Genomic DNA, 25,942 nt, shown 5'->3' on the forward strand with positions numbered 1-25,942 from the left:
AGCAGCTGCTGACCCAGAATCAGCACTTCTCTAACAGGGCTGAAACAGAGGGATATGAGGGATGTCTAAAATGCATGATCTGCTTGGTATTTTGAGCAAAACGCATCATAGACATGTTTTTTATATATTTGTATATATCTGAGACCCATAATATATACCTAAAAATAGCATAATAGGAGACCTTTAAATATGGACTTGCAGGAGCAGCACAGAAAGTAGGCTTGTCTATATAACCACTGAAATATAACTTATTTAGTCAAGGAAAACTTTATTTAAATACTTAAGTGTGTGTTCATTTTTGACAATAATGTTTTGGTTAAAAAGGAAGTGGCATCTGTGAATTTGAGAAGTGAGCTGTGAGAACAGTAGTGTTGAGTAAGAGGTCAAAAGTGAGATGTTCTAGTATAAATTGCTCAATAAACAAAGCAAAGGGCCACATCTTACATGCAAGTCTTTCATTATTAATAATAATAAAACAATTTATTTATATATCTCTTTCCATGGTACTCAAAGGCATTTACAGATATAACAAAAAAAAACGTTATAACACACAATATTTATAACACATTTAAAGCAATTCTTGAACATGGTCTGATTGGTGCAGTGACAAATGTGTTTGGGGAGAGAGTTCCAGAGGGAGGGGGATGTTACATCACCACTAGACCAATGGCAAGTTAACCTTGCCTTGCTTAACCAACTGCTGATTTCACCAAGGGGGTTAACCCAAAGTTAGCCACATCTTTGCTACGGCTCACTTAAAGTTGTCAGACATTTTTAGAAGATGGACCAGCTATTCTTATTTAAGTAACATGTTGATCATCAGTCTTCCAACTGCTGTTCTATTTGTATTATTTTTTTAATAAATAATAGATTGTTCTTAGTTTCAGTGTTTAGAATAAAGCAGCAATCAAACAGTTTAATCCTGTTTTAGTTTCCTAAAGTGAATTGGTAATAACTGCATTGAATAGGCACGTGATTGCACAGGAGTCTGTCCGTGGCAAATATTCAAATATACTATTATCCTAACAATTTTAAGTCTTCCCAGTACCTCCAATGAATATGTTTCTTCATAGTCATTACAAAATATATGAATTCAATTATCATTACAATCCATGTACAGTCCTCGTGGCTTTGGACATTTAAGCTAGTCATTGCTAAATCTATTGAAATTTCTCCCATTTCAAACACACTGTGAAATCTCTGAAATGTCAGGTATGTTTACCATTTGATCCTACTTTTTAGTGTTTTTTTAATTACACTGATACAACAGGTTCAGGGCTGTCTTCCTCTGCATGCTCTACCAGTTTTTCGGTTTCAACCACACCAGTTTGTGACTTCTCCTTGCTGAAGAACAGCGGGTTGTTAAAGGTGTTTAAGTTGACAGGGATGGATAGGCGATGAACAAACTTCTTATAGAGGAGGAAGGCAATCACTGCCCCTGTGGCAATCCCAATAATGCTCACCACAACTGCCAAAGCTATGTGGCCATGCTGAAGGGGATCACCTGTTTGCGAAGGTTGAAATAGAAGACGATGATGAGCCAAAATAATTGAATTGAATTGCAATTGTAAAGTGAAAGGTGTGTTACTTACGATTTGGTAGTGTTGTTGGTGTGGTTGGTGCCAGTACTAGAGAGAAAAAGAGGAGATTTGACTATTGAACACCAACATCTGACACAATATCAGCCTAGCAGTGACCAAAACTGACGGACTGAAAACCAGATTCAAAGTTGTCCATAACAAATGCATGTTTTCCTGTGTAATGGGTTATTATAGAAGACAACCACCTAGTTTGTCAAATGTTATGACTTTTTGACAGTATACCATGGGAAGACCAAACACTTTTTAGTGCACAACTATAAGGACAATGCATACTCATATTCTGCTCACCTACAAAATCACACTATTTCTACAAGTTGGGAGTGCACAAGATGGGGCAAGCTATTACATGATTACATATGTTAACGTTTGTTGTTGGAACAGTGAAGTCAGTGTCTGGCACATTTCCAGTAGCTAATAAGCGAAAGGCAAGTCTTAAACAAACAGAAAGCTGCGGTCGGTCAGTCACTATTATTTCATTATTTGAGTCTGATGGCATTATAAAAAAAATCAATACAATGCACACCAAAGAGTCCAAATAGGAAAAAATATTTTACCTTGGGGTGTTTTGCAGATATATGGTCTTCTAAACCTCTGATTGCTTGTCTTCCATGTCCCGTCTGAAGTACTAATCCCTCCGTGGCTGCCATCATCAGGTTGATCTTCATCCCAATAAGCGTAGTCCATGATTGTTTTGTCTAACCACAACCACTCCCCTAGAGACAGATTTTTATAATACTTTGTTTATACCAGGTGCTTTTTCTGTCTCAATACTTTACATGAGACAATAACCAAACGTTGTGAACAACAGCTTATGAGAAAGAAGAATTTTAAAATGTATCATTTTAAAACTGTTTGATGGATGTATACATTTACCTTTGTGAGTTTTAAACAGGCCAATCCAGAACGAGCTGTGGCTGTCTTTAAATATGTGTGTGTTGCTTTGAATGAAGTCTTGCTCAAAGGGATGTTCAATACTGGCTAGTGATCCACCTTTACAAAATAAAAGAGTCGTTACTGAGAGCTATATCCATTTTAGTCTCATAAATATCTTAGACTATCCACAAAAATGACTTACCATGTCTTAAACAGCTGGCAGATGCTTCTCCCCACCCTTTTCTTTCTGAGAAAAATTTGTAACAGTATCCGTGAAATGGTAACCAGTTGTTCTTCCCGCCTGTGTTTAATGCATCTGAGTCTTCAGGGCAAATGCCAGTGAAAACACTTGGCTCTGTTGGTGGCACATCTGTAATTGAGAGAGACAATAATGACACTGGAGTCTACTCATTAAATATTTTCACACTCTCAAATCATTTATTTATCAGTATCAGTATTTATGTCACATAACTCAAACACACGGTAAACGCGTACAATCCACTTATTTTATAGTTCGAGTGTTTTTATAAACAGCGATTTGTGTCAAAATGTTTAAATATTTAAATTATACCCCAAACAGTTAAGCACGGGAGGAATTCTGACATTTACAGGTTGATCATTTAATGTTGAAACAAGTTGGCATTTAGGATAAGTTGTACATTCATTAATTCAAATAAACATTAGTTGTTGTACCTGTAGACTTCATGCAAACACTGTTCATGATCTGCTTGCAGTCAGCGGTCTTCCATTTTCCATCCACATCCACGTAGACACAAGGTCTGTCCCTGCTCGGTTCATTGTTGCCCCAGTGAGAAAATTTCAGGAACCAGCCATCAATATATCTGAAATACCCATTGGTCTGAAAGCAAAGAATTACCTTACACTTTTGTACAGCCATGTATGTCTAAAGGGTGGTTCCTGATGTATTTAGTGACCCCCTGACTTACATTTTGTAGCCACTATGAGGTTGACATTTGTGATTTTGAGTAAACTGTGTAATGTTTTTCTTACATTTTTCATGTTGACCTCAGAAAAAATTGCAATAGCTTTGTTGATCCTTTAACTTTTGGTTATAACCCAATGCCTGGCAATCAAGCAGCCATGAGCCACACCTGTCTTTTGGTTATCATTTTTACAGAGGTTTGTGGAAATAAGCACAATCCTTTTGCCTTGTGCTTTTTTTAAAGGCTTTCAGCACTGTACCTGATTTTTGTTCAGCCCAATCCACAGAGGAGCTTTAAGATTCAAAGCCAGCATCTCAACATACGCCTGTGACCAATTGTTTCGCAGGTTAACCAGTCTGGCACCATCATCTTCACAATGCTTTTTGGCTGCATCCCAGCTCATATTTTGAGTCACAACCTTTACAGAGTCATTTGATATTTTGACATAGTCACTGGAAGTCGTTGGTTCAGGGGAGTCTGGGAAAGAAGGATCTGTTGAGGGTGAGAAATAAGATGGAATGAAATGTAGTTTTTCATTAAGATCATACCATAGTTGTAAAGATGCTTTTCCTCCCTAAACTTGCAATAACAGATTTTTTTTATTTGTGGACAGCAGATATATGTTTTGAAGACAGCATCCGATTTAAGTTGATACGGCATACTTGTTAACCAATAGTTAATAGTTTATCCAGGGAAGCTGGAGTTTCAACAAATAGTTATCGGTAGGTTTATTGCAACCTTGTCTCTTTTTTCCATGATTTAATTCATATTAATCATAAAACATTTTAGCTATGGCTGCTTTAATTAACATACAAGAAAAACTCTTAACAAAATATTCCAATATTTGAGTACTAAAGGAAAGCTAGAAAATGAACTCACCAACACTTTTAAGACATACAAATCCATTGGTGTCATTGCAAGACTTTCCAATCCATTTCCCAATACCAAAGGAAGAATTGGTTGTGATCACAGCACATTGTTCCTGGTTAAGCACAAATTGCGATTAGTTAGGAGAAGAGAAAACTGTCAGGATACAATTTAAAGAGGCATTACAATTATTTTTATTTAGAAAAATGCAGCAAATAAAACATGCACTAAGTTTCTTTCACGTACTGTAGCCACAGGTCAATCTTTCAACATATATATTAAATACAGAGTTATTTGAGCAACTTAGTACAGTCGTCTAAGTGTGGAGGCTGCTCTGCTTTAGAAAGCCATTGGGTCTTTATTCTTAACTTTAAGGGAAAATATTCCACCCTTTCATGCCTGTTCAGAAGAAGCTAAATGCTTGGGCTATGGTATTGCTGCTATCTGCTTTCTCACATGGGCTCATCCAAGCAACTTCACACTCAGCTAAATATAAAATGCTAAGTACTAAGTATTATTATCCATTAAAACTATTCATCAATATATTAAAGGCAAAAACTGTATGTAAAAATAAGTAGCATACATTGTGATGGTAATGCTTTTCTTTCACTCTTTAATAAAAATTGTGTTTTTACTGTGAAAAATAATAGATATACTTCAGAAATGTTTTTTGAGTACGTCTTCTACCACTAGCAATAATTTCAAAGTAAATATGAAAAGTAATGCAGGACATATTTTACTAGGGGGCCCAAGTCCCAACTACGACGGTCTCCAGGAAATTTGCCAAATAACACAATCAGTTGTGTGCTTTGTCGTAACCATTGCGCTTATAAAGTAGAGCATCGATTATTGTTATTTTGCCCAAATAGGCTACGTTCTCCTGCTCTATGAGCTTTGCCGACAGTGTCTACATGGATGTATTGGTTAAAAACTTCGGACTCTTTAAAAAACGTCTTACCATTCGTGATTTACGAAGTATTTCCATTAATCTTTGATGATCCCAGTGAACCTGCAATGTTAACCCAGATATTAATTATTTTTGTAATAAATGTATTTGTCTCAGGACTACTAAAGATTGTGTTTCAATAATTAATAATTGTAAACAGTTAGGCCTCAATTAAATTTGAACACGTTACCAGATGATGTCGAAAAATTATTTTCCCGAAACTCTAAAATGGAAAATCAGACAAGAGAGAAATAAGATGTCAAATCTTTATAAAAACACACACAATTGATCACAAGGGCACACTCGCATTATAAAACTACTTTTTGTTTTTGTCCACTTACTTCCAAATCCAAGTTCACATATTGCCTTGGTTGCCCATCAGTCCAATAAAATGCTTCAGAATATGATCTGCGTAAACCAATCCAAAGGTCTGTAGTAGGTGTGTCAGCCATTTGAGTTATCAAAAACACTGAAAATGTAACAGAATGACTTTAAGATCAGATATTTTCATGAAAGATTAACTCCTGTAGATGAACCTCAAATCGCTGTACTTCAGGATGTGCACTGTTCTGTTTTTGACATGTAGGTATATTACAAAGAGGACAACATAATTCAGTGCCCCTCACACATCACTATCAATAGTATAGAGCTGGTTAAAACCACTCTATTTTGGTGAACAGCACCGAAGAGGCTGCTAGCTTTAGATTTGTTGTACATCGTAAAGACATGAGACACTTCAACTTCTTAAAATGTTCATCTATAGTGCCACAGTGACGCGTCCTAAAACCTGGAAGTAAACTCCTTCCGGTTCCCTCGACAAAAAAGCAATGCAATTTCTCCATAGGATTTTGGAAAATAGCTCGAAATAAGGTCTGTGGTTGATACAAATTGAAGAGACGGATCACGTTTTGTTCAGCCGGATAATATCCACATGTCTACCCTACTTTTATAGAAGCCAAATGCTAACATTATGCTATAAACGAACTACAGCAGGGTCGCTGCTTCAACGACACGCCAACTTAAAGTCCATATTCAAAAATACAGATTCAAAGTTGTACAAGTTGAAGCGTTTGTTTTAACAGTTTGCAGGAGGCAAGTGCTTGCTTTCAAGCTGAACAGGGCAAACAAACTTAGCGAGAGTGTTTACGTGTTCGATGTAATGACGTACAATGGCCTTGACAACTTCTGTAGTCCTATTCAGCCACTCGGTAACAACCATCAATTTTCAGACACCTAAACTCTTCAAAAATCACCAGTGGGGTCACTGCTGATGTATTTAATGTCATAGAACAAAACGTGATCTGTCTCTTTAATGTGTGTCAACCACAGACCTTATTTCGAGCTATTTTCCAAAATCCTATGGAGAAATTGCCTTGCTTTTTTGTCGAGGGAACCGGAAGTGGTAACATGCTAACTTACTTCCGGGTTTTAGGACGCGTCACTGTGGCACTCTATACAAAGTTTTGTAATCACAACCATCAAAAATGTCCAATGTAATCTTGGCATACATGTATGTATGCTGTATCTTTGTCACCTGCCATCTCATGCAATAAATTATCCTGACCATTAACACAAAATAACACAAACATAATTTAAAAGGCTGGTGGCTATATTACCAGGGGGAAAAAAAAGTGAAAACAAACCTTCCACGTGTCTTGAGGATATAGAGGCCAAGTTTCCACCCATATCTTTGCATTGTTTCCTTGCCCCGTTCCATGTTTCTTTTTGGTCTTTAATGATGCTGTAACACTAGAGGTAAGGAATAATAAGATAATTTTCCCCAATTAAAATACACTTAATACTGGCACTCAAACAGTGTCATATGTTGCACATTGATTCCAATTGTACATGAGAAAAACAGCTCAATCTCGAAAGAGCACCAGATAAAAATGTATAACCTTTTATATATTTTTTAAAAACAATGCTGTCCATCAAAGGCTATTATCAATGCAAGCACTGAGAGGTAAATGTTGTTCTACTTGAGGTGTATTCCAGAGCATTCAACACGTTTAAATGCTTAAAGTTATCTCTGACCTTATGGTTAAGTTGCTTCCAGTGGGGTGGGCAGCCACCTTTAGGGGCAACTGTGGGGGCCACCGTTGTGTTGGCAGGTGGTGAGCCACTGCGTTTACAAATGGAGCCGTACTCAAACCCGCAATTGTAATTATGCCAGAACCCTGTGAACCAATCAGAGACTTGAAAATGTGAGCAAAATACAATGTGATTTTTCAAAATAAAATAAAAGTCAATCATTTTGAAATGTTCAAAAATGAAACCTAAGTGCTATTAATGGTCAGGCTCTTTAGTGCGATCAATTTGAGTAATTTCCCTTTCTGCTATGTAGAACAGTTTTTTATCAGTAATGGTACAGTTTGCCATTCCTACGCTAGATTCTAAATACCTACTTAAGAACAAGGAATTATTCTAGTCCCGAGTGGCTTGCAAAAAAACGTGAATCAGGTACCAAAACTTCCCCTCTAGATGGACATGTGTCTGCCAATAGATTGTAGCCCACCTGTTGACAAAGTAGCTTCTCAACAAATTCTTGCTCTATTAAACTGCACTTGTTGTTATGACGTGTTGCTGAATAATCCAAGACTGAAATCTTAAGGATTACAATTTCAATGCTTGAATTTCCTATTTGCATAACGTCAGTTAAGGTGAATCTTATCAGTTCACTCACCGGTTGAATAGCCCATGATGGCGCAGTTCTCATCATGATACTTGAAATCAGGCTGACCTTCATTCCAACTTTGATACAAAACTGGAGAACTATCCATCCACCTTTAAGTAACATAAACAAACCGAATGTTGTCAAAAACAAATACATTTTCAGTGATGTTCCAGGGTGGTCAATGTAAATGTTTAGAATGTGTAAAGGTTTTAATTTGTTAATGCAATCTATTATGGTTATTCACATTTAAACACACATCAAATGATTAGGAAATAAATCATAGTAATTGTATTTGAATATTTATTTTGATTAAAACATTTTTTTTACTAATTAGCAAAAAACAGTTTACATACATGCACCAAGATAAGATTATGATTTTAAATGGTTTAATAAATAATGAGCAACTTAGTCAGTATCTCTGCAAGGTCTAAAATGAAAGCCAAATTCAACAATAAGTTACAGAAATGCTATCGACTTAGATTATATATCCTTTGTGTTTGTATTAATGACACCCTTGTAAACAAGTAATTATTCTTGGAACTCCCAAGAGTCATATTACATTTTTCTTTATTATTTGTGTTTCATCCATACTCACTCATATGTTCCATCAAGGTCAACATCCAGGCCTATCCAGTAAGAACCTTGACTTTTGGATATCTACACACAGACAGAGGCACAGGTTAATTACCAGTAGAACCTACATTTCAGTTAAATGTAAATGCCGTAGTTGTTGTACTTAAATTGATAATCTCTTAGTTTAATGTAGTCGAGATGTCACTGCTTACCTGATTCCACAAAAAGACCCTTTCAGCTTCACTGTCGATTGTTACTAAGTCCCCATGCCTCTGTTGGCAGAAGCGACGAGCTTTTTCCATGGCCATCTTCTTGTTGTTAATATAATATTGAGTTCCATTCCAATCTAGCCACCCATCTGAGGTCTTGTTGTAGTCTGAAAACATGTCAGAAAGATAAAAATGTATCTCTAATATAACTATAATATTTTTAATTGGTTGCTTTTGTGTAGGAAGTCTGATGGCAGTTTAGATTTAAAGGTAATGCAGCACCTGCCACATGGTAACTTCAACAACATTTCTTTAGAATAGATAATAATTCTGATGACTTTTACAAGAGCAAATAAACTAATTTTCATGTGTTGATATTTGGGTGATTAAGGCACTAGTTTCTATAAACCAATGATCGCACATTGCAACTAGATGTCAAAGAAAAATTGGGACGCCATAAAAGAAAAAATTGAGCTATACAATTTTAATATAATTTATGCAATCTGAGTTAAAGGTGTATCTCATCATTCATGCAAAAAAAACCTGCCAAATGTATGAGTTAATATTTGTATCAAGTACTACAACGGTTATATTGTACCACTGTCAATTGAAAAAAAGCAAATTTACACAGCGTTTTAGTGAAACTAACCATTATAGAATATAAATTGCCTTTTGTGTGCTGTTTATTTTAAGAGAGCAAAGGACAATTGACTGATTGTATCTATATTAAAAAGCAGCATGAAGCAAAACATGGATTTTAATTTAAATTGTACTAATAATCATATTTCCATATACCCACTTACCAGGGATGACAGGGTCTGGAGGCGGCTTTGGAGTTGCTCCTGTTAGGTCATGGATAGACAAAATATATTTTTAGTATAAAAGTGATAGTGAGAACTTCTGGTTTGATACATTGCATTTTCCTCAACACATTTAATGAAGACTTTGCTGAAAAACAACTACTTTCAACAAATATCTCAAAAGAACACACTTTTTCTTTATAAACAAATGACCATGCATTACCTGTACGGATCTGACACAGCCATTGATTATTCTTCTCACAGTTCACATCACTCCAAGACCCAGACCTAAGATATGTTCTGGATTCAGCACACGATTCCACATTGTTTTTATTGTTTGGCTCTCCATCGTGCCAGTGTAGGAAGTTCACCTGAAAACAGAAATAAACAATTGACAATGACAAAAGGATTTATTTTTTAATTTAATTTAGTTTAATCAACTAAATATGATAGACTCAGCCATTGTAGAAGAAGAAGACGTTTAACTCACTGGAGACCCATCGCTCCATACGTAGCCCGTGACTGGGTCTGGAGCACTAAGTCCAATCCAGACTGTTCCAGAGACACTGTATAATGGACGGACTCATATTAATGATTTAAATATGCAACCTGTTGAATGTTTTAGCAACACACTTCTTTTGTTATCTTATGATGCCGACCAAATGCTCTCCTAAACACTATTTGTATCACTTTGAATCCAGTTTTGTACTTTTCATATTATTTGATTTTCATTTACCATAGGCTACAGAGCTCGATTTTCTGTCAATGATAATGTTTACCACCTGATTTTAACCATGACAAACAGGGAAGAATTTAAAGCATTTAAAAAGAATTGCAGTGATCTTTGACGCAAGTAGTGTGTGATTGAGACTGGAAATTGTATCTATTACAGCTATGATTGAATGAGACCAGGTCATACTGTACCGTTTCACAAAGGTTAGCTCAAGACCGCTGTGGATGCTGAGCAGGTCTCCTCCGATAGTCCTGCAATAATCTCTTGCGTCATACCAGGTCCTTTTGCTTTCTGATGGCTCTCGAAACAACTTCAAACAAGGCAGGAAGTTCAACTGTCAACTGATGTCTAGTGGTCTTGTAGTTTGTGTCAATTTCTCTGCTTCAGAGTGCTTCAATGCAATTTATTGTCAACATTAGCACTTGAAATACTGGAGGAAGTAAGGGCCACATTTGGTATTGTGAGTAATTTCCGTTAATCACATGTTAAGGGATTCAAGATTAATCGCATGTTAACAACGTTGACAGTCCTAATTTGAAACATTTGCCAACTTGTAAATAAGAGAAAAAGTCATTACGTTTTAAAATATCATGCATTCCTTTGTGAATCAGGTGCAATGCAATGCAGGTGCACTTGTTTCACTTATTTTAAGTTGTGTTGGATTCTACCTTATAGCAAAAGTTTCTGGCTCCGATTGGAGTCCAGCCGTCGGCACACTTGAGAGGGGCTTGAGTGGGTGGTGCAGGGGTTAAAACAGCCCCCTCTGCCAGATGTTTACAGATGTATTTCTCCTTATTGGTGCAGGGCATCACATCCCAGAGGCCAGCAAAAAACCCTGTAGTCATTGCAACACACCCCTGTTGGTGACCTTGAATTGTTGAGGAAGAAATGGTCAAATGTCAGTTGTGAATCCATTTTCATCTTACAGAAGGATTTAAAAATGTCACCATACCTGGCATTTCAGCATTCCAGTGAGTAAACCTCACTGAGTTGGCATTGGTCCACACAAATTGATCAATGTCATTCTGGTTTGAGAGGCCCAGCCAGAAGTATTTCTCTGGTCTCAACCCAACCAAGCTGACGAGGAAGGCATTATCCACTCTGGAAACATTTACACATTTAGGGTCGCAGGAATTCTCATGATGATGTACAGAAACAAAGATTGTTGTTTGAGTATTTTTACCCATTTGAAACATCAGCTAAGTAGGAATCTGATGTCTTGCAGTCATTTTTGGCTTCATCAAATGTCTTTGTCTCTGTTCCTACAAAGTAGCAGTAGGAGCCGTGTCTTTTCCAACCCTGGGACGTAGGGGAAAAGAAGTGGGAAGATGTCTGGTCTTAAATACATTTCCAGAGAACACAAAGCAAAAAAAACATGACCGCAATACAGTATGTCTTCAGGGATTTGACATGGTTGCTTATTCATTGAGTATTTCAAACTTTGATTCCTGGCTTTCACTTTCCAATATGTTTTCTCTCTTGGAACAAAAAGTAACTGTCCTATTTACTCAAATGATTCGGATATGAACAGAGGAGTTCAGCACGCTTACTTGCACCATCAGTATATTGTAGCCTATGTTCTTGATCTACGGGTGGCTGAAATTGTGTACATTTTAACATGGCCTTACAAGCTACAGTATGGGAAGCAGTGCTTGGGCCTACCAATAAGTAACATCATGTTATTTACTTTCAAATGAATATTGTCCTTTCTCAAGAAACAAAACCAAGGATCTAATTGAACTTTCTTTACTTGAATGTTGAAGTTCCGTCTTGTGGAAACAAATTGATAATCAGACAGTTTTGAGGTACAATACCGGGCGTTATATGATAACATTCAGTGTTTAACCTTTGTACCCACCCATATACAAAAATGTTTTATATAAGAAGAAAAACAAAGGGTCACTTACAGTTTTGCAGCCTACATCCCGCTCCACTTCATCTCCAGAGGGTTGAGAGGCACTCATCTTCATACAAATGAAGCCATGTTTCTCATCACACACACGGTCAGCCCAGTTTCCATTCTGAAAGATAAAGGCACACAAACCTTTTTTTTTTTGAACTGCAGTGAAGTCATTTATTGCAACCTTTTCAACAGAATGTTCCTTGTAAGATCAGCAGTTGCGTTCGATATGCTATTATAGATTCCGGCTGCTAATGTACAGGCTGCGTTACACATTACTGTCAATAATAGGCTGCTGGTTGTAAAGTTTGCACAATTTGCTGGATTGTTTTGAATCAGATTAGTTTAATGACTTCATCACCAAAACAAATAATGATACTTTTTCAAGAGGGTAGCAAGTGTAACATATCCACATGGAGCTCCTTACTGTACCTCTCCCCTGATGAGAACACAGTCCTCTGCGTCAGAAAAGACGGCAGGTTTACCAAGCTCCCAGCTGGTGAAGGTGACAGCAGAGTGGTCAATCCAGTCAAACAGCCTCTCTGTCTTTTTATCATTCAGTCCAATCCAAAGCTCATCAGTGGATGCTGCAAACATGGAGAGAAAAAAGACACCTTTCACTCAACTGCCTATGAAATATCATTATTGTGGAGCTCTGCTCTACTTGGTATGTGTGCAACTCCTCATTGTTATTAAGAGATGGCCCAGACATCTGTGTGCAATTTTGGCAAGTTGTAATTCTCTAGATGGCTGAGACTGTGATGCTCATCACAAACCAGAACACAAAGCTATATGTTGGGAAACAAATGATTTGTCTTGAATCAATATCATTAGGTGGGAAGGTAATGTTAAGTGTTGTGCCAGTGAAAGGTTTTGTTCTCTCAGGTGTATTGTTCTTTGCAAACTCTTATTTTTGAAGCTCACTAATTATTTATTTTTCTCACCATAGCCGAGTTGAGAGATGACAAAGCTTTGGTCCTCCACATTGCGGATGCTCACTAAGTCTCCTCCTTCTTTGCGGCACACTTGCTGAGCATCAGACCATTTTTTCTGAGCTCGGTTAAGGTGGAAACAGTGGCCATTGTAGGGAATCCAAGGTCTTGAACAAAATCCCGTCCCTGCAGCAGATCAAGAAATATACGGACTGAGTCATTGATATACATTTAACCAAAGACATTATATTAACACACAAAACGGTTGAAAGGTATTTGTTTGTTTTGTTTACCTGTAGTAGGAGGAGTCACAGCTCTTTCACTGTAGCAGATGTACCCTAGTTTCTTTGTGCATGTTGAACTTTGCCACAAGTACTGCACAGCAGGATCAACAATTCCACAGTCGTGTCCAGGATTAGGAAGTGGATGTCCTAAAACAAGAGGATGGTTACCTCGACATGTCAGTTCTCACATGTGTCTTGGATCAAACAAGCTTTATTTTTAAGAAGAATTCTATAAAATGACATTATAAATCACAGGCTTAAAAAAAATCATTGTACTGATTATTTTTTAACAGCAGTGACATTAATCATGATAAAGTGGAACGGGCATTTCGGAGACACAGCAGACCTATTTTTATTGTTTATGGTACTAAGTGTTACGCAGAGTGAAGCAGGTAGGACCCGAACGCAGATAACACTTGATAATACCTTTATTGCAAGGGCTCTTATCTCATACATGACTTGGACAAACAAAACACTCTACGGTGAACTAGGTCACAAACAAAAGAAGCACCAACACTGAACACAGGAGGAGTAAGACTAAATACAGGGAGGGGTAATCACAAGACGAGAAACAGCCGGGCAGGGGAGGAGAAACACAAGGGTCACAGGTGAACAGAATCAAACAACTAAACACACCAGGGAAACTAACAACAGGAGGAAAAACACAGGGAAAAGGACCAGACAATAACCCAGGAGGAAAACATGACAGCAAAACCCCAACATACAAAATTACAAACGTGACATAATCCTAGGAGTGTGACAGAACCCCCCCCTCAAGGGACGGATCCCAGACGTCCCAAAAAACAAAGTCCAGCAGGGTGGGTGGAGGGGGTCTGGAGGACGGGTCTCGGGCGGACGGCCCGGGGGCAAGGCAGAGACCAAGGTGGGGAACTCGGGCGGATGGCCTGGGGGCAAGGCAGAGTTCGAGGAGGGGCGAAGACCGGACAGCTCCGGAGGCCGTGCAGGAGCCGGTGTCGACAAGATCCCCCACGGAAGAGGACACAGGGCCGGCAGGACCCCCGGCAGGAGAGCAGTCGGCGGAACCTCCAACGGCACATAGGGTTGGCAGGACCCCCGGCAGAAGAGTAGTCTGCGGGACCTCCAACCTGACAAGACATGGAGTTGGCGGGACCCCCGGCAGAAGAGTAGTCTGCGGGACCTCCAACGGCACAGGACATGGGGTTGGCAGGACCCCCGGCAGAAGAGCAGTCTGCGGGACCTCCAACGGGACAAGACATGGAGTTGGCAGGACCCCCGGCAGAAGAGTAGTCAGCGGGACCTCCAACGGCTCAGGACATGGGGTTGGCAGGACCCCCGGCAGAAGAGCAGTCTGCGGGACCTCCAACGGCACAGGACATGGGGTTGGCCGGTCCCCCGGCAGAAGAGTAGTCAGCGGGACCTCCAACGGCTCAGGACATGGGGTTGGCAGGACCCCCGGCAGAAGAGCAGTCTGCGGGACCTCCAACGGCACAGGACATGGGGTTGGCCGGACCCCCGACAGAAGAGCGGTCAGCGGGACCTCCAACGGCTCAGGACATGGGGTTGGCAGGACCCCCGGCAGGAGACCAGTCTGCAGGACCTCCAACGGCACAGGACATGGGGTTGGCCGGACCCCCGGCAGAAGAGCAGTCTGCGGGACCTCCAACGGGACAAGTCATGGAGTTGGCAGGACTCCCGGCAGAAGAGTAGTCTGCGGGACCTCCAACGGGACAAGACATGGAGTTGGCAGGACCCCCAGCAGAAGAGTAGTCTGCGGGACCTCCAACGGCACAGGACATGGGGTTGGCAGGACCCCCAGCGGAACCTCGAGCGGCACTTGAGTAGGGACTAGAGAGAGGGCTTGAGAAGGAACTCGAAAGGAAACTTGAGAGTTGACTTGAGAGGTGACTTGAGAGGGATCTCGAGAGGGAACTTGAACGGAGGCTCGAGAGGAGACTTGAGAATAGACTCGATAGGGAACTCGATAGGGAACTCGAGAGGGAACTCGAGAGGTGACGAGAGGGATCTCGAGAGGGAACTTGAACGGAGACTCGAGAGGAGACTTGAGAGGGAACTTGAGAGGGAACTTGAGAGGGGACCTGAGAGGGAACTTGAGAGGGAACTCGAGAGAGGGCTTAAGAGGGAACTCGAGAGAGGGCTTGAGAGGGAACTCGAGAGAGAACTTGAGTGAACTTGAACGGAGACTTGGGAGGGGACTTGAGAAGGGACTCGAAGGAGACTCGAGAGGGAACTCGAGAGGGAACTCGAGAGGTGACGAGAGGGATCTCGAGAGGGAACTTGAACGGAGACTCGAGAGGAGACTTGAGAGGGAACTCGAGAGGGAACTTGAGAGGGGACCTGAGAGGGAACTCGAGAGAGGGCTTGAGAGGGAACTCGAGAGAGGGCTTGAGAGGGAACTCGAGAGAGAACTTGAGTGAACTTGAACGGAGACTTGGGAGGAGACTTGAGAAGGGACTCGAGAGGAAACTCGAGAGGGAACTCGAAAGGATACTTGAGAGGGAACTCGAGAGAAGACTTGAGAGGGGACTCGGGTAGGAACTTGAGAGGAGACTTGAGAGGGGACTTGAGAGGGAACACGGGAGGATACTTGAGAGGGAACTCGAGAGGAGACTTGAGAGGTGACTTTAGAGGGGACTCGAGAAGAGACTCGAGAGGAGACTGAAGAGGGGACTTGAGAGGAAACTTGAGAGGGAACTCGAGAGGAGACTTGAGAGGTGACTTGAGAGGTGACTCGTGTAGGAACTTGAGAGGAGACTGGAGAGGGGACTTGAGCAGGGACTCGAGAGGAGACTTGAGAGGGAACTCGAGAGGGAACTCGAGAGGATACTTGAGAAGTGTCTTGAAAGGGGACTCGAGAGGGGACTCGAGAGGTAGCTCGAGAGGAGACTTGAGAGGGAACTGGAGAGGAGACTTGAGACGGTTGGTTCGCCAACAGAACACGAGGGGCTGGGGTCGGCCGGTACGCCGACAGGACTCGGGGAGCTGGCGTTGCTTGGAGAGCCAACAGGAGACGCGGTGCTGGAGTCGGCACCATGGCTACTGGGGTCGGTAATGAAGCCGGAACCATGGCTGCTGGGGCCGGAACTGGAGCCGGAACCATCGCTGCATGGGCCGGTTCTGGAGCCGGAAACATGGCTGTGGGATCCGGAACTGAAGCCTGGATCATGGCCAAGTGGGCCGGTTTTGGTGCCGGAAACATGGCTGTAAGGTCCGGTTCTGGAGAAGGAACCATGGCTGCTGGGGCTGGTTCTGGAGCAAGGACCATGGCTGCTGGGGCAGGCACTGGAGCCGGAACCATGGCTGTTGAGCACGGAGCAGAAGCCTGGACCCTGGCTGTGTAACCCAGGTAATGGAGCACGGAAGCAAAGCTGCGTGGGCCGGTACTGGAGCATGGAGCCATGGCTGCTGGGGCCTGTACTGGAGCTGGAGCCATGGCTCTTTGGGCTCGGGCTGCTAGCTTGGCCTTGCGACTCCTTCTCTTAGCAGCCACCTGAAGGCTCCGTGGACCCCCATAAGCCAGACGAGTTCCAGCATACGACTCCTGGACAGGAGCAGGAACTGGGTTAGAAGCATGGGTTAACTTCAGACAACTTCAGCCACTCTCGCCAAATGGGGATACCTAAATGACGGGGACGTTGTGTGTGACTGCGGCATTGAACCACAAACCATGCAACACCTCCTGATATGCCCCCTGCTGGAGCAACCCTGCACAACATCGGACTTGGCAGAGTTTAATGAGAAGGGACAGCAATGTGTTCAGCTGTGGCTGAACCACATCTAACCAAGCCCTGTATACTGCCTTGTGGACACGATAAGAAGAAGAACTTCAGACGGAACCCACCGAGGCCTATGGTGCCAGGTTGGGAGTTGGGAGACAGGGAGCTAGCATGCCTGGGGCTAGCAGGCCGGGAATCCCACACCGGGATAATGGCTGTTGGAGCACGGGCTGGAATCCTGGCCCTGCGTCTCCTAGAGGCTCTTTGGAGACTCCATGGACCTCCAACAGGACCGTAGTCGGATCCGAGGAAAGGGTTGGAAGCGTCGGACCAGTCCTCAGGACAACTTGTGAAAAGCTGTAACCACTCCGGCAACAAACTCCTCAACCAAGGCATTTCGGCCACCTCCATTCGTGCCCTCTCGAGAATAGCCTCTTTGTCCTTTCTAGAAGAAGTTCCTTTCCACTCGGCATGAGAACATTGTAGAGAAAAGTCTTGATCGAACAGATCCAACTCAAACTCATGAAAATCCGCTGGGTCCATTTCCGGTTGGTGCTTTCTGTTACGCAGAGTGAAGCAGGTAGGACCCAAACGCAGATAACACTTGATAATACCTTTATTGCAAGGGCTCTTATCTCATACATGACTTGGACAAACAAAACACTCTACGGTGAACTAGGTCACAAACAAAAGAAGCACCAACACTGAACACAGGAGGAGACGAGACTAAATACAGGGAGGGGTAATCACAAGACGAGAAACAGCCGGGCAGGGGAGGAGAAACACAAGGGTCACAGGTGAACACAATCAAACAACTAGACACACCAGGGAAACTAACAACAGGAGGAAAAACACAGGGAGAAGGACCAGACAATAACCCAGGAGGAAAACATGACAGCAAAACCCAAACATACAAAATTACAAACGTGACATAACCCTAGGAGTGTGACACTAAGCTTAGATCTAAAATGCACTTGAAATGAATATGTATGTGTGACTTTATAAATATGAAAAATATTGTGCACACAGATGAACAGAATCAAATGCAAACAGCAAGGAAAGTGCCTCTTTAATAAATAAATGTACTGTTATCATAAGTCTTTCATCTAAACTGCTCAAGAGATTAAAATACTCAGTTTAAATATTTATCCAAGCAAAAATGATAGCAGTTTTACAACTGACTGGCAATCTGTTGTGTATAAAGTACAAAACTGCAGTATACTGTATACGAGATGCAGAAATCTTAGCATCATACGATTAGCACCACAAAGTATTGAGGTGGAAAAGAAAACTTACCAGAGTCCCAGTTCAGATAACGGAAAGCCCTCCCGTTAGACCAGTGCCAGCCATGCTCTGGGTTCTTGATCAGCCCGGTCCAAAGCTTGTCCCCCTGTCCCCCGCCCTCTCGCCCTAGCAGTGCTGTGAGTTATCGTGTTTTTGATTATGCAAATGTTGAAAGCATAGGAAGAAAAGATGATACTTAAAAAAATGGGTACGGCTCAAACATTAATCACAAGTCTGACTATTGTCCCAACTAGCCACAACTCCAATTAATTTCTTTGCACATCTGCATTATATAACCACTTTTAAAACTGCACAGCTCCTATTGTATACGCTAAAGTTATATATACATATTTTAACACTTATATGTCAAATGTTCACTGTATTTCCTTTTTGTATATTTGTATTGCTTGTAAACATTTGTATTTGATAATAGTTTTAAAATACTTTGTATAATATTTTTTCACTTTATTTCACTTTTTGTGTTTATATATGCATAATTGTACAGCTTATGTGTAAACATGGTTTATATTAAATGTAATTATGAACGAAATGTACTAAGGCATGTATAACAAGCAACGTTTAAGTTAGTGTTCGATGTTAAACTAATGTAAACTTTTTTTATATCAACTAGATATTGTTAAATATTAAAGTTAGTGTCAGCTTACCTGTGAGGTAGGCCTGTTGGTGGGGATCGGTGATGCTCAGCAGGGAAGACGCCTGCTGCTTGCAGCTGGCTTCAGCCTGGGCCCAAGTCAAAGCTGACTGTGTGTTGAGCTGGTAATATGCTCCTGTAGTAATGTGTTTATTCCAGTGCTCTTTGGCTGCATACACAAACAGAATAGGCAAATGCTTTTCAAAATGTAAAATGGACTGCATTTAAACTGCACTTTTCCAGTCTTTAAGACCCCTCAAAGCTCTTTGACAAATACAAGTCTGCAATCACACTCAGAGGCTGCCATACAAGGTGCATCTGCTTAGGGAAACTAACATTCACACATCGTCGGCCATGCCGTTCGGAGCAATTTGGAATAGTATCTTGCCCAGTCAACATGTTGACAACAAGCCACCTTCAACATTAGCCACCTTTGCATTAAAAAAACAGTTTATTGCAACCATTCTCTCATTATAGTAACATAAAACAGGCATTACTTACAGTTAGTTGGGCAATACCCCCAGAGTTGATCATCATATTTAGTTTGAACCGCACACCAAAGTCGGTTGTCTGGGTTATCATCCGTAGTGCATTGAGTGTACCACTTGTCTTTGTACTGGAAGGGGAACATGCAGGGCCTACCATTTGCATTTCCACCAATGGTGAAAAATTCTGAAAGGATAAACAAACAAATCAAAGAAAATCTTGAGTATTTCTAATTTACGAAGATATGATGCATTGCTTTACCATTTATGTTGCAAAATACTAGGATCCATTGCATATATCTGTTTTTATATTTTTAGTTCTACGTTATTATCCCTCTAAAGATTAACAAATAATTGAAACAGTAATTCTTAGTGAGAAATTAGCGTGGACAAGCATTTTTTATACTGTACCTCTGTATGTTCTTGAACAAGCACCACTGGACGTCCCTGAAATTGTAAGGTGGTTGTTTGGTCCGACTGTTTTAGAGAGAACTGCTGTGTTGTCTGCAGTGAGCTCAATGTAAAGCTCTTGTCCTTTGAGGGCGAGCAATGTCCCGTTCGTGCATTCCCACTTTTGGAGGTCGCTGGTTTCATCACAAACGTAGAGGCTTATTTCACTTCCCACACTTTTCCCCTGGGCTCCAAGGCACTTATATGACCATTGAACCTGAAGTCTGTCACCATTTGTCCAGCGTACATTATTGCAGTAATATGAGTTATATTTAACCAAACAAAAACCAGTGTCTTTGTTGGTCAGTTGAAATGGTGAATCTGTAGAAAAATATGTTTTTAAGAATCAATGTCAGAGCAATGATAAAATGTATAATTAATCAGCAAATGCTATTTCCTCAGTCTTTCATTAGGTTTAATATAAGTTGATGTTGCACTGACAATAATACTGATCATTTTTCAAAAGAATAATCAACAACAAAAATCTCACTTTAAATCACAATTACCTCAATATTGAATTTTAACAAAAACATATGGTAAAGGGTAAAACAGTCCCACATACAGTAGTTATATTGAGCATTGTTAATGACATACCTGCTCTGAAGAAACACACAAAAAGCATAACATTTAAAGTTGGAATACCTTACCATCTAAAGCCAAACTTCGTAATGCTTGGATGAGGAGTACAAAAGCTGTACAAGTTATCTTCATTGTTAGTATTCTTTTGAGACGTCTCACACCTGAAAACTGCATTTCTCACAAAGGATTAAGGAGTTATGTGAATGATTGTGGAAAGAGGGGAGATTATATAGCTTTTACATATATTGCCACATTGCATTTTTTTTCATGAATAAGCAGCATGACTCGTTATTGTTTGTGACCTATTTCAGACGAAAAGGGAGTGACAAATACTGAAAATGGCACTCTTGGGTATTTCTTGGCATTTGTTACGTCACTAATCGTCAGACAAACGAAACAATCTCGACCACCTTAAATCAGAATCAGAATACCTTTATCTGTCCCACAGAGGGGACATTTACATTTGTTGCAGCAGAAAAAGAGCCAAAGACACCTGTTAAGCCCTGAGCCTGTTTTTCAGGTCTCAGGGTTGAAAATGACATTCCTAGAACAAATGACCACATCTTCCCTTCTAAAAGGGTTAAATTAATAATCTTTTTTTCAAAGTAATTATAAACCTGTGAGTTGGATGTAGAAAAGTCAGAATCAATATAGATGTTTTTTATTTTAAGATTTTGGTGACTGACCGTTTTTTGACCGTTAGAGCCAATAGAATCGAAGGGGAATTTCCCCATACACACACATGGTAAAAAAAAAAGGTGGGGGCTTTGCGCATGCAGGTTTGCATCAGAGTGAACCTATTTGTCGCTCTGACATCTGGAAACGGAAAAGCAGGTTTATTGCTTATGGATTAGGGCTGTACCCGAATATCCGAATATTCGTTCGTTGGAGTACTATTCGGGTTTCAATTTCGTTATTCGGATTGAAGAAACACACTCCTCAATGTCAGTTTCGGTGATTTATTGACAAGGATGACGACACCCTAAAACAGAATAATGCAGCAAGATAAGCTGACAAAGTATTACATCCATGCAATTCAATCAACACAAATATATACCACGAAACAGAGTATAGTAGTATAATAGTATAATATATATATAGTATAATATATGGTATAATATAATAGTGGAAACAGTCTTACATGAATGAGTGGACGAACGTCTCAACTCGAGGCGGAGTGCATGAACAATGTTTGAACTAAAATGGCCGCTCGGCACTTCCGGGTCAGAGCACGGCATAACCGGGCAGCGACAGCAGTGACACTGCCCTCTAGTGGCCGGCGATAAACTCTTCATCCCCCCCAGACCGGAAAGCTATGGGCCGGAATAGGTTAACGGTCTACATCCCGTATCCAGCTGCCAGACTCGGGCTCGTAACGTGCAGGCGGCCTCCTCAAGCGGCCCGGCCGAGTCGGCTGGGGCAGCGTCGGCGGCGACTGCGGCACCGGGAGCGGTGCACCCAGGAAGGCACCCGTAGGAACAGCGAGGTCAGAGGATGCCCCATCAGCAGGCGTCGGTGGGGAAGCGCCAATAGCCGAGTCGCGGGGCCCGACAGCCGGCCGCTGAGCAATCCCCTGGGGCGTCGCCCAGCCCGGGTGGATAGGTGGGGGCTGATGACCCAGGGCAGCGGGCGGCGGCGACGGCGCAGCCGACTGCTCGCGGGCGCAGGGTGTGGCCGGCGTGTAGGCACGGAGGAACCGCCGGTTGCGCAGTGTCAGACGTCCCGAACCGTCAACCCTGACCCTATACTGGTCGTGGCCCGGCGACTCCACCACGATCCCCGACCTGTCCCATTTGTGGGGGCTCGGGCCTTGCTGGTTCTGGAGGAATACCCTTTCGCTGAGTGCCAATGGGCGGAGCGGTCTCGAGTGAGTCCCCAGAGACTCGGTGGTACGGGACATACGGGTCCGAAGGGCGTCCTCCTTCGCCGCCCATGCCTCGCGCCATAGCAGGCGGATATGCGGGTTCGAGAACTTCTCGAGGCGGTTCACGAAGGAGAGCGAGCCACGAAGTGGGCGGCCGAAGATGATCTGTGCTGGCGAGAGGTCGCAGTCGGGGTCAGGCGTGTTACGCAACTGCAGCATAGCGCGCAGGAAGCGGTCCTGATCAAGGCTGCCCGACGGGCCGGTGTTGGACATCAAGAGGCGCTTAGCAGTCTTAACCGCAACCTCCGCCCTCCCATTCGACTGCGGAAAGCTAACGGAAGACACACGGTGTTCGACGTGCCATAAGCGGAGGAAGTCCTCGGTGTGGCTCGCCTTGAATTCCGGACCACCGTCGCTCGAGAGCTCCTCCGGTACGCCGAAGGTGGCGAAGAACGACCGGAGGTGTTGGACCAGGCCAGCTGAGCCCGCCAGGGCAGTACCCGCCGTAGAGCTCAGGACCTCTACCCAGCCCGAGAGCCGATCCCCGACAACTAGGTAGTGACGGCCCCCATAGTCGAAGAAGTCAGCAAACACCGCCTCGAATGGCGTGGACGGGGGTGGGGACGGCCGGGGGGGTGTAGCCGCCTGTGACGGAGCATTGCCGTTGCAGTCTGCACACCCGTCCCTGGTGGCCTGAATGTCCCCGGACATCCCGGGCCAGTAAACTATGGCTCGGGCATGCTGCCCCATGGCTGAGGTCCCCTGGTGAGCGGCATGGAGATGCCGAAGGACCCTCCCACGGAGGGATGGGGGAACCACGACGCGGTCCCGATAGAGCAGGACGCCGTCCTGGGCGTAGACGGACTCACAGACCGATGACAGACTCGCCAGGGCAGGGTCGTTAACGTCAATCCCACCCTCTTGCTCGATGAGTTGGAGGAGGTGGCCGAGGCATCAATCAGCCGCTGTTTCCCGTGCGAGGAGGGGCCAAGAGACGGCTCCGAGCTCCCGTGCGTCGTCGCGGATGGAGGCCATGAGTGCTGACTCCATGGCGTCAGGCCCGCTCGGCAGCCCCAATGAGAGGCCGTTCGCTGAACCCGAGGGGGAAGGATGCCTCGACGTGGCATCAGCGGCATAGTTGCTCTTGCCAGGCAGATGCACAATGTCGAAGCGCCATGGGAGGGTGCGCTGCTTCAGTCTAAACAGACGCGAGTTTGTGATCTCATCCAGCGTACGGTCGCCAAAGATTTTCACCAACGGCTTATGGTCGGTGACCACGACGAGGTTGTCGGACCCCTGCGTGAAGTACCGCGTCTGTTCCAGGCCCCATGCCACAGCTAGGGCCTCTCCCTCGACGGCTGCATAGCGCTGCTCCGCAGGGGACAGGAAACGCGAGCCCGCGAGGGTGACCCTCCACCCTCCTGGACAGCAGTCCGGTATGCCCGAGGCACAGTGACAATGTTGCTGGAGCAGGAAGTAGCCAATGCCACGCATGGACCAGTCAGGGCGGAGGCAGGTACGCTTCTGCATGTCGTAGATCTCCACGCCCTCGCGGATGGCCTCCATTATGGCTTGCTTGGACGTCTGGAAGGCCTCATCCAGAACGGGGGACCATAGGAACGCACAGCGTGGGCTGAGGAACGGCTTAAATGGAGCCATCGTGTCACGCAACTGGGCGTAGTTAGCCACCTGGTTGACAAGGCCGAACCAACTCCTGATGTCCGTCGTGGAGCCTGGGGTGGGGAAGTCCCGGATGGCGTCCAAGTATTTTGGGAGCGGTTCGATGGTAGATTCCGACACCCTGAAGCCAGCGAAGTCGACGCACCTCTCCGCGAACTGAAGCTTGTCCGGATTCAGCACGATCCCCGATCGGCCGACACGCGTCAGGAAGTCGATGGTCCTCCACCAGTGTTGCTCCAGGTCGGTGTCATAGTGGATGGTGTCATCCACACAACGTTCCTTGCGTTCATAGTCCGAGAGGACGGCGTCAAACCGACGGTTGTAGCCATCCCCTGACGACAGGAAACCCTGTGGTGCCCTGGTGTAGCGCCAACGGCCGAAGGGCGTGATGAAGGTAGTGAGGTGGCGATCCGACTCACGCAGGGGAACACTGTGGTAGCCGTTCCAGGCGTCCGTGACGGTCTTCCAGGTGCCCTTCGGGACGCGGCGTGCGAGGTGGAACGGGGACTCAGTGGCGAAGGTCTCACGTTGGCAGAACTTGTTGAGGGGGGAGAGGTCCACGGTCCTGCGGGGGGAACCGTCGTGCTTCCGAGTGACTACCATACGATGGCACCACGTCACCGGCTCGCCGTACGGCACGCGTTCAATGACCCCAAGGGCTTCGTCCCGCAGGAGGTCATCGTGAACCCTCCGCTGCCAGTGTAGAGGCACCGTAGCCGCGGTGTGGCATGCCTTAGGCGTAGCTGCGGGGTCCACGTGCATCTCGATAGGCGGCCCCTCCATGCATGGTAGTGCCCGATGGGGGCAAGTATTGAATGTCGACGAGGCATATCTCCCGAGTAGCCAACCTTTCATCCGGTTATTGTTCTCTGGCGTACAAGGGAACGGCAGTGCTGCGGGGCGCGCCGGGGGGACCGTGCGCTGAGGACATGAGCATTGGGCGTCCCCGGGGTCACTTGGCCCCACGCAGCCGCCGTTGGTTGACCTCGTCGCATTGATGGACAGGGGCTGGACTGGCGTGTCAGCCGTGTCAGGGCTACGCCTGTCCTTGGGCCCCCTTGCAACGTCGTCCGACGGGAAGTTAATGGGCAAGAGGCCGAGGTTGAGCAACGACTCGTAGGAGAGGTACATGGCCCGGACTGAGCTGCTCACATATACCATGGAACGGCAGGATGTAGTACGGCCCCCGCTGCAGGTCGTCGAGAGCCTAGCGAAGAACGCTCCCTCGATGGCTATAGGGGAGCGGTTGGCGGCCAACAGGCTGAGGCTGACGGGTCGCAGGTCGTCCCGCGCGAAACCGCAGGCCAGGAACTCCTCCAGAGACCAAAGGTCCGACTGCGCGCCAGTGTCTGCGACGGCGGATATTCGAGCTCCGTCGGCCGAGCCCCGGTTGCTGGTGCCATCCCTCGGCCCGACTGGCATGTCCATCGAGATGGTGATTAACGCCCGGGGGTGGTCTCTCAGCCTGGCTCGCCTCCATTCGCCCTTGGAGAAGATGTGGTGCTCGAGTATGATAGGTGAAGGCCTGTCGACACAGCCGTGCGACGTAGGGGCGCGGCGTCGGCGAAGGCTCCCGCGACGTCGGCCAGGGCGGGCTCCAGCTTGCACCGACGAGACCTGGGATACCAGCTCCGACCCCATGGCGGCCTGTTGACTGTCGGATGACGGCTGTTGACGCCTCTGTTGTCGGCGGGCCCTGTAGCAGCCGATGCACACCTGGTGAGGCTTAGGATTCCACCCGCGAGGCCCCTCCGTGAAGACGTTAAAGACGTTCTTACATTCCGGACACGAGGCACGTTTAGCCCCGTCCGCGGGGCTCGGGGCGGGGCTCGCCTGTGGAGTCGTCTTCAAGCACCGGAATGACGACATGGCTGATAGGGAGGACGACGGGAGAGC

The 25,942-nt window shown here is 44.5% G+C and overlaps 1 protein-coding gene across 1 annotated transcript; it reads right to left on the reverse strand.

Moving 5' to 3' along the window:
• Positions 1-452: 452 nt before the first annotated feature.
• On the reverse strand, positions 453-25,207 carry LOC307019942 (macrophage mannose receptor 1-like; the record flags this gene model as incomplete). The annotated part of the gene is made up of 32 exons (XM_079651039.1): positions 453-1,504; positions 1,593-1,628; positions 2,156-2,314; positions 2,475-2,591; positions 2,677-2,844; positions 3,168-3,333; positions 3,678-3,910; positions 4,298-4,400; positions 5,244-5,294; positions 5,422-5,454; positions 5,573-5,700; positions 6,875-6,980; positions 7,266-7,408; positions 7,915-8,015; positions 8,501-8,562; positions 8,691-8,854; positions 9,491-9,529; positions 9,711-9,858; positions 9,978-10,053; positions 10,412-10,530; positions 10,889-11,088; positions 11,173-11,321; positions 11,404-11,519; positions 12,128-12,241; positions 12,553-12,707; positions 13,065-13,238; positions 13,346-13,483; positions 18,349-18,471; positions 19,002-19,157; positions 19,490-19,660; positions 19,885-20,253; positions 24,652-25,207. The coding sequence occupies 32 exons, from the start codon at positions 25,205-25,207 to the stop codon at positions 1,254-1,256; spliced, it is 4,824 nt and encodes a 1,607-aa protein (XP_079507165.1). The 3' UTR covers positions 453-1,253.
• Between the last annotated feature and the right edge of the window lie 735 nt (positions 25,208-25,942).

The sequence above is a fragment of the Notothenia rossii genome, assembly GCF_949606895.1.
Source record: "Notothenia rossii genome assembly, chromosome: 9".
NCBI classification, from domain to species: Eukaryota; Metazoa; Chordata; class Actinopteri; order Perciformes; family Nototheniidae; genus Notothenia; species Notothenia rossii.